The sequence below is a fragment of the Mirounga angustirostris genome, unplaced genomic scaffold (assembly GCF_029215605.1).
Source record: "Mirounga angustirostris isolate CCGP_5_RB_7025 unplaced genomic scaffold, mMirAng1.0.hap1 SCAF_15, whole genome shotgun sequence".
Classification (NCBI taxonomy): domain Eukaryota; kingdom Metazoa; phylum Chordata; class Mammalia; order Carnivora; family Phocidae; genus Mirounga; species Mirounga angustirostris.
In genome coordinates, this window is record NW_026991723.1 from 92076731 (window position 1) to 92085446 (window position 8716).

General features: G+C 49.2%; 1 protein-coding gene across 1 annotated transcript; it reads right to left on the bottom strand.

Moving 5' to 3' along the window:
- Positions 1 to 7892, bottom strand: GLT6D1 (glycosyltransferase 6 domain containing 1). Its single transcript, XM_045881900.3, has 4 exons — positions 7819 to 7892; positions 4963 to 5007; positions 1153 to 1290; positions 1 to 764 (listed from the first exon to the last, which is right to left on the bottom strand). Exons 1-4 carry the CDS (start codon positions 7890 to 7892, stop codon positions 116 to 118), a joined length of 906 nt encoding a protein of 301 aa, XP_045737856.2. The 3' UTR covers positions 1 to 115.
- Positions 7893 to 8716: the final 824 nt, after the last annotated feature.

Sequence of the window (8716 nt, forward strand, 5' to 3'; positions counted from 1 at the left end):
TATTTATACCCTGGAAACCAGGAGAGCTTTAGGACGCCCTCTGTGCTCAGGAATCCGTGTCTACGTGGTCGGCCCGTCCACAGGAGAAGCTGGTGAGTCAGAAGGCCCTCTCGGATCATCGCGCTGCCTTGACCAACCAGACCTGGGCCGGGGGCCACAGCACCGTGTCCCAGCTGTACTCTGGAGACAGCAGCTTGGTGGGCTTGTGGATGAAAAAGTACTTGTTCAGGTGGCTTTCGTAGGTGCTGTTCAGCCCATTTTCCTTGTCGCGAATAATCCCGTCCAGATATTCTTTGACGAAATTTAAAATCTCCAGGGGTGTGCCACCAATGACCGTCCCATCATAGTAGAAGTCCCCTTGTCCCAAAGGGATGCACGCCGTGGATCCGGGCCTCCTCTCGTAAGGGAGGTTCTCCGTGTTTTTAAAGTACCACCAGGCATGGAGCTGAGCCACGGACGTGCCCAGGGTCTCCACCCCAAAGTCATTCTGGAAGACCCTATTGGCAGTCATGCTGAAGAGAAAGTCAACTTCGTCCTGAATGTGCCCTACTATGTGCACAGCTAAGTTCTTCATGAGCATGAGGTGAAGGTCATTCGCATCGTGTCCTCTGATGTCGAGTACTTGGATCGTCTGCAGAGGACCTGGCTCCAGGTTAGGCAGCCTGTGGAAGGCATCCACCATGATATAAAAGATAACTCTGTAGCCGGTCATGAAGTGCTTACTGGCCGATTGTATGAACAGCTCCAGGTACTGATCTGCAATCCTGCAAAACACACACACACACAGAGGGAGATGCTTCCTGAACACTTTCAAGAGAAGGGGACATGTCACCAAACATGTTGTCTAACTGACGAGTCACTGATGCTACGGGACCCCCAGTGGGTAATGCAGGCAGGTCGGGTCTACAGGTCTGACTGCTCTGGTTAGTGAGAAAGGATATAGTGACCTGGGGGGTCTGAGAAAAGCCTTTAAAGTTTTGAAACAACCGTTGGAAAGAAAAGAAATGTGAGCCAAGTGGCATGAATGAGCCAGCTAAGCAAGGAGAAAACCACGTCACGGTTTTTGTACGGGACAGCCGGATACAATGGTTATGGGTACCTACAGGCAGCCTGCTGGAGATAGAAGGTCTCCGTGCGCTCGTTCGCATTTACCTGCCAGTCGCAAGGACAGCCAAGCCTATGGTGAGGTTCTGTCTTCCGTAGTATTCTTCCAGGACCTGTCTATTGAAAGTGCCTTCCCATATGACCGGAGCAAGCCAGCCTGTGGTCGTTACAACATCAGGGCGTTTTCTGTTGAACAAACAAAAAACAAGTAAAGCAGGTCCTGCCTTTACTACGACAGCCGACAGCCGCAGAACCCAACCCCCCCCCCACCGAGAGATACCTGCTAACGCTTACAGAGCACTTACCATGTGCCAGGCACTGGGTCGAGGTAGCTTAAGCAGCTCATTCAATCTTTGCAGTGCCCTATGCATGAAGCACTATTTTGGTCCTTGTTCTTGGTGTGGAGAAACAGAGGCATAGATTGGTTGAGTGAGCTGCCTAATACCACAGAGCGAACACATGTGGGTCAGTGGCAAGACCCAGCAATTGCTGTTTCGTCACCAGGCTACTTGCCTTTGAGCCCAGGGGCCACCTTCTCTGAGCTCCAGCTCAGCTTAGATGTAGGCAGCCCAGAGTCAGAGCGTCCCGATACTGCCTGAAGTCAGTGTTGCGGACACAGTGCCTCTCCCTCCCCACATCTCCCTGAGTCCTTCAATTTTCCTTCCTCCTCCTCTTCTCTCCCTCCCCTCTCCCTAGAAGATCTAGAAGACACTTTGCAATCCAGCAGCAATAAAAAGATGAGTCCAAAAAGGGACAGAGATATTAGATTTGCTTCTAGTAACAACAGAGCTTAAAACATGCAAAGCTGGTTAAACATTTGAAAATTGTTCAATGCACCTACCATTCCAAGAAATTAAAGAACAGTCAGATGCCCATATGAATTGACACAGAAAAAAAAAAAATTATACCAAGTCCAACAACCATTCATAATGGAAAAAAAAGAGAGAGAGAGAAGACAAACTCCCAGAAAAATTCCTATTTTTTAGAGGGGAATTACCTTAACTTGATAAAGAGCATCTACAAAAACCCCATGGTTCACATCATACTTAATGGTGAAAGACTGCATGCTTTCTCCCTAAAACTGGGAACAAGGCAAGGATGCCCACCCTCACCAACTCTTATTCAACAGAGTAGTGTGAACTCTAGCCATTGCAATAAGGCAAGAAAAGGAAATGAAGCACTGGACTGGAAAGGAGAAAGTAACAATGTCCCTGTTTACAGATGACTCGCCTATGTATAAAATCTGCCAAAAGATCTCCTAGAACTAATAAGTGAATTCAGCAAGGTCACAGGATGATACAAGATCAGCACACACACAATTTAATCTCACTTCCATACACTAACAAGGAGCGTGCAGAAACTGAAATTAAAAACACAATGCTATTTACAGTTGCTCCCAAGAAAACGAAATATTTTGATGCACCATTGTACCCACTAGAAGTCCCTCCCTGCAGCCCCCGGCAACAACTAATCATGCTTTCTGTCTGTGTAGGTTTGCTTATCCTGGGAATTTCATATAAATGGAATCATGCCATCTGTGGTCTTTTGTGCCTGGCTTTGTTCGCTTCGCCTGTTTCCAGGGGGTTCTATATTGTAGCATGAACCGGTACTTCATTCCTTTTATGGCTGATTAATATTCTACAGTATGGATTTTCTTTATTCACTCATGAGTCGATGGACATTTTAGTTGTTTACATTTTTCAGCTATTATCAATAGTACTGCTATGAACATTTCCTATGCAAGATTTTCTGTAAACATATGTTTTTAATTCTCTCAGATATATACCTAGAGGTGAAATTTCTGGGTCATCTTGTAATTTCATGGCTAACTTTTTGAGGAAGTGCCAGACATTTCCAAGCAGCTACACCATTTTACATTCCCACCAGCAGTCTATAAGAGTTCAAAATTCTCGACATTCTCACCAGCACGTCTTGTGGTCTAACTTTCTGAATCTAGTCATCCTACAGTCTTTAAACGAACATAATATGACGTCAACTATGCCTCAAAGAAAGACTGTTTTTGTCCAGTGAGTCCCATACCTGGTGTTCTCCAGGGGTAGTCTATTGATGGATTGCTTTTTTCCTGGATATAGGCCACACTGCCTTATTTCTTCACATGTTTGGTATTGGGGTTGAAAAATGGGTCATTTAAATAATGTGGCAACTCTATAAATCAGATTCTTTCTGAGCAGAGATTTCAGTGACCATAAATGACAAAGAATACAGACTTATAAAAGTAGTTCAGAAGCTATTAAACTAAGGAACATAACAACAAACAGCAAAAACACGCCCTGGGAAGGGGAGGGAGGGAGGGAGGGAAAGAGGACCTGGCTTAAGGCCATTGCAGAGCTGGAGGGAGGCACCCAGCCCAGGGCAGGGTAAAATGCCAGAAAGCTCACTTTTCTTTTTCTTGAGCAAATGCTCCCCAGATTGGTGCAAGCCTTTGGTTAATTTCCAGAGTTCTGAAAGAGTCGATTACAATAATTTTTTGCCAGGTTCCTCATCGGTTTTAGGAAGGATAAAATTGGGGGAGGTTATTACTCCATCACTTTTGGTAACATAACTCTAGATACTCTTGCGCCCTTTCTGTTGGCAGCACCAAGCATCATAAAGCAAGAACTTTAGGGATTGACATCGGGCACCAGCTTTGGAAAACATCTGGCACCATCATCTGGGCAGCACAATCCAGTGCCCTGCCCCCCAAGGGCTCCACCTCCCCCTGGTGAGGCTCCGGCACACGTCAGGTGACTTGTGTAGGAATGGTGCCAGCAAAGCACAGAAATGATCCAAGTGCCCACCAGCAGCACAGCTGGTGGATAAACTCATATATTTCCACACTGGACTATTTATTACATAGCTGTCCAAAATGAACTACGGTGATGTGCAAAATTTGGGTGAATCTTACCGTATCAAGAGAAAATGTAAGTCCCAGAAGAGTGCATAAGTGTGATATCCTCTTTGTATAAAGTTACAGGGGACAGGGTAAAGGGATGGGAAAGGACAGGAAGTTAGATGCACATTATAATTTTCGTTGCATTAAAAATAATAAAGCAAGCAAACAAATAATACAAGCAGGTTTTGCAGGAACCAATGAGGACAGTGTCATGAATCATGGATATGATTCATCTAAGAAGCTGAGGTCCATTTAAAATACATGCCTATGTGAAGAAAACATTCACAGAAGTTCAAATACAAGTGAATGATAAATGTACTAAACTATGCTCAAACACAGGAATAATTACAGAATTGCAAGTTGACTTGGGATATTTTAAACTAGCAGTTTTGCCTAGAATAAACGATTTTCTGATGCCTCAGTTCATCCACTGTACCTGAGAAACTAAAACGGTGCAATTATTGAAGGGAAGTTTAGCGACCTACATCCAAACTAGAAATGCCTGCCTTCTTTGACCGAGTGACTCCATTTGGGGGATTTGTCCCACAGATCAACTCAACGCGGCAGTGTGAAAAGATCTAGGTACAAGGTTCGCTTTATTTGCAAAAGCCCCAAATGGCAGACAATCTAAAACCAGCAGGGAGCTGGTTGAGTCGGTTATGGTGTGCAAACCTAACGTCGGATACCACGCGGCCAATACGGATGGGGCGGGGGGGGCCTCCCCGGTGCCAGTGCCGAAATCGAGAGCAGCCATCATGGTGTTTTCAAACCACCTGCAAAGAGAGTCTGTCACTGACAAAACCAAGAAGGGCAAGCCAAGGAGAGCGTGTCAGTGTGGACAGCCTTACAAATGAAAGCTCCGGGCACGGGAAGCCTCCCAGGGCAGCAATCCCTGGGTGATCGGAAAAGCCATTCGCGCCACACCCAGCACCATCGTTTGTGTGAGCGGACGCGTCTCTTCTTACCTAGGGTTAAACCAGTCTGAGAGCCACAGTTCTTCTACTTCGTCCCTGGGTGCGAAGGGAAAACCAAGTTATTACGAGTCGTGCATGTGTTCAGCCAAGGTCTACGGAGCCCCCGTGGCGGGGCAGGCGCTGTCCGGTGCTGGTGGACATACAGCCTGCCCGCTGCCCTTGGGGAGCCGAGGCGGCGGCCTCAGCAGTCCCCAGCGGTCCCCAGAGGTCGGGGCTGACCGCAGGGACAGACTCTGGCTGCACATATGGTGCATTAACCCAGCTGGGGGGCTGGGGAGCCATTTGGAGAGGAGCTCTCTCTCCGGGTCAGGAAGGGAACCAATGGTCAGGAAAGAGGTGCGGGGTGACGAGGTGACGGCCAGAAGGGGGACGGCAAGAAAGGGCTGTGGGCAGGTTGCTGGGAGGATCTACAAAACCCCCAGTCGCACCACACTAGAGGCTGCCTACCGAGACAGCGCAGATCTGACGCCCTCATCCACCGCCCCAGCGGCTTGGCCGCGGTTAACGGAGAAAGACTCAGGCGTCCGTCTTCGATGTTCATCTAAGTACGTGATTCACCTAGAGTTTTGTTGTGCTCCAACGAGATCGGGCAACTTGTTTCCATCATGCTGGGATGTGCGGTCAGGAAGAGAAGAATGGCGAGAGAGCACCCCGATTTCATTGTTGGATCCCCCAGGGCTAGACCGTCAAACTCTGGATGGCCCGCGCGAACTTCACTGACATCATGAAGTGACAAACTAAAGTGCTAAAAAGTGGCCATTTATTTATTCATAAGCAGGCTTCGCACCCAACACAGAGCCCACCTCGGGGTTCAGACTCGCGCCCCCGAGATCAAGACCTGAGCTGAGATCAGGAGTCGGACACTTCACCGACTGAACCACCCAGGTGCCCCCAAAGTGGCCTTTCTTTTAGAATGTTGGGGTCACGGATCCTTGGGGTCCCACGGAGCAACAGAGGCATGGAAAACATGGCTGGTTGAAGAGGGGGCCCTGACCTAAGGAAACCATCACCCTAAAGGAAGGTGCTCCACCCACAGCAGGGTCAGCCTCATCCTGCGTGAGGGGCTAAGCTGCGGGGCGCCGAGGACTGCTATCCCGTGGCGGGTCAAGGGTGCCCAGCTCTGGCCACTCACCTACTCCTTCCCCACACCACGTGCTCACAGGCCCAGTTGTTTGCACTGCAGGCTGATGCTGCGGACCCCACGACACCCACCCGCCGTCTGCTAATCCCAGAGAAGCAAACTGTCACACAGACCTGGGGCCCCTCCTGGATTCCCCGTGGGCTCCGGGAGACAGAAGACTTGTTGGGCGATACTGATCTCTCGTGTCCTGTCTGTTCCCTGAATACCACCATCCTCCCTGGACCTACCACACACACATACATACACACACACACACACACACACGCCGGTCTCATGGAGACGTGCACGTGGGCAGCAGATTTCCCAGCCGATGGGCAAGAAAGCTGACTTCCGGGCTGCCAGCAGGGTTTTCGGTCTCTGGTTTCTCTGTCACCGTCAGAACGCCCCCAGCTCCCGCCCCTTTGCTCTCACTCTGTAGGTCTTCCCACACCAAAGCTTCTTGCCAGCAGAGATGCCCCTTCTGTAGGGAAGTTTGCCAGACAAAATTCAGGACTCCCATTCAATGGAGTGGAAGATACAGATTGGTCCCCTTCACTCAGTGATGTGCATCTAAGTTTCCTCCGTGTCTTCATGGCTCCGTAGCTCATTTCCGTTTCGTGCTGAATGATATCCCCTTGTCTGGATGCACCACACTTGATTTATCCATTCACCCACTGGAGGGCACCTCGGTCACTTCCACTCCTTGGCAATTATGAAGAAAGCTGCTATAAACACTTTGGGTAGGTTGTTGGTGGATGTACGTTTTCAGACGCCTCGGATCAATAGGAGCATGATTGCTAGATCATCGGAAAGACTGTATTTAGTTCGGTAAGAAGCCGCCGAAGTGTCTTCAAAGTGGCTGCCCTGTGTTGCGTGGCATGAACGAGAGTCCCGTGCCCCACGTCCTCGCCTGCGCGTGGTGCCAGCAGGGCTCCTGATTTGGGTCACTCTCCTGGGCATGTGGTGGCGTCTCATTATTCTGGTTGGCAATTATCTAGTGACGAATGATTCTGAGCGTCTTTTCATGAGCCTGTTTGCTCTCTGTGTATCTTCGGTGAGCTGTCTGCTCGGATTTTGCCCATTTTTTAATTAGGTTGTTTCCTTATTGTTGAGCTGGAAGAGTTCTTTGCATATTTGGATATAAGCCTTTTATCAGACATGAGTTTTGCGAAGGCTTCGTTTGTAAAGACGTTATTTCTCACAATATGGCTGCCTTTCAAATAGCATTTGGGAAGACCGCCCTGCTCATTAGAAGGTCGTGCGGAGTGGGCAAGAAGGCGAGGACTGGAATTTTTCTACAGGAGAGAATTCTCACGGGCCAACCACGGGCCGCCCCGGGCACACCTGCTGCCCCAGCAGGCTGCTCGGGGCCGTTCCAGTTTGTCCAGAAGAGCAACCCCGTGCTATCCCTCACCTCGCTTCCCTTTTCCTTCATGCCTTTAGTTATGTAAACTCGGACACCCCACGTTGCGATGGTCTGCCTTCTCCGTCTGGAGTGGAAAGCTCCCCGAGAGCAGGCGCTTTGGGTTCCTACTGCTCCCTCCGAGATCACTGTTACCCAATCACAGAGGAACGAATTAAAGTTGGTACACTTTGCTTTGTACCAAAGAGAGAAGGGAAGGTCTGGTCACTTTTGAGAGTGTTAGTAACGTCTGCACCGAACCCAGCTCTTCACATCCTCTCTGCCGATCGCGGCGGGTCAAGATTCACCAGTATTTTATGTTTACCTGAAATGATACTCGAGCAACATGAAGTATAAAACACAGGAGATCAATAAGAGCATCCTTCTCTTGCAATTCATGGTCTCCTGGAGGGAAAAGCAGAGAAAGTAGATTTTAAATAGTAAACAGTTGCACCTTGGCCACCTTCTAGCCGTGGATTTACGACGTCTAGTTGGCAGACCTTGGGACACCAACCGAAGGTCCTGCTTCTAGAAGGAGAAGGCGGCTTGGGCCGGGGAGCTCTGTGCTACAGTGTTCTCAGGGCACCTGCCCCTCCACCCGGATCGCAGAGAAGAAAGGCGTCCAATCTCCCCACTACCCGGCTCTCATGAGGAGGGGGCTTCCTGGACTAGGAGGCGTGACGGGCCCCAAAAGTAGCCTTTTTGTTCTTTTTCCTCCCACAGATAGTAAGATGGCTCATTTGTCCCAAGACTATGGTGGCCTAAATAAAAGCTCTGAGCTCCCTCGAAGGTCGATGCTTGTAAACAGGGATTAAAGCCTAAATCACAGGCATTAGGTTCTAACATGGAAGTCTGGGCTCCGGCCAACCCCCTGAGCTCACACTGGGTTTCTGGTCACGGGTCTGTAGGGTTACGTGTTGAAGCAAAGTGGAGGTCTCTGGTGCTTCATTCATTCCCGACCACTCGGTTAGTGGGCAAGAGGCTTCCGATCTGCACTGCCCAGCTCAGTAACCACCAGCCACGTGCAGCTGCCGAGCTCACGAAACGTGGCTGCTCTCACTTGAGATGTCCTGTGAGTGCCCAAAACACACTCACTGGGCTTTGAAGGCAGACGTAGGACGAAAGAAAAGAATGAACGTATCTCCTTAATAATTTTAGACTGATAAAATACTGAAATCAGAATCGCCTGGATCTACTGAGCTAACCACAAATATGTTGTGAAA

Bases quoted from the DNA above. Each gene is read 5' to 3' on its own strand.
- GLT6D1 (XM_045881900.3), bottom strand. From the start codon at position 7,892: ATGAATTGCAAGAGAAGGATGCTCTTATTGATCTCCTGTGTTTTATAC. The intron at 5,008-7,818 runs GTAAACATAAAA...CTTCGCACCCAG, and splicing joins TTGCTCGAGTATCATTTCAG to GGACGAAGTAGAAGAACTGT. The intron at 1,291-4,962 runs GTAAGAAGAGAC...TTTGTTCAACAG, and splicing joins TCAGACTGGTTTAACCCTAG to AAAACGCCCTGATGTTGTAA.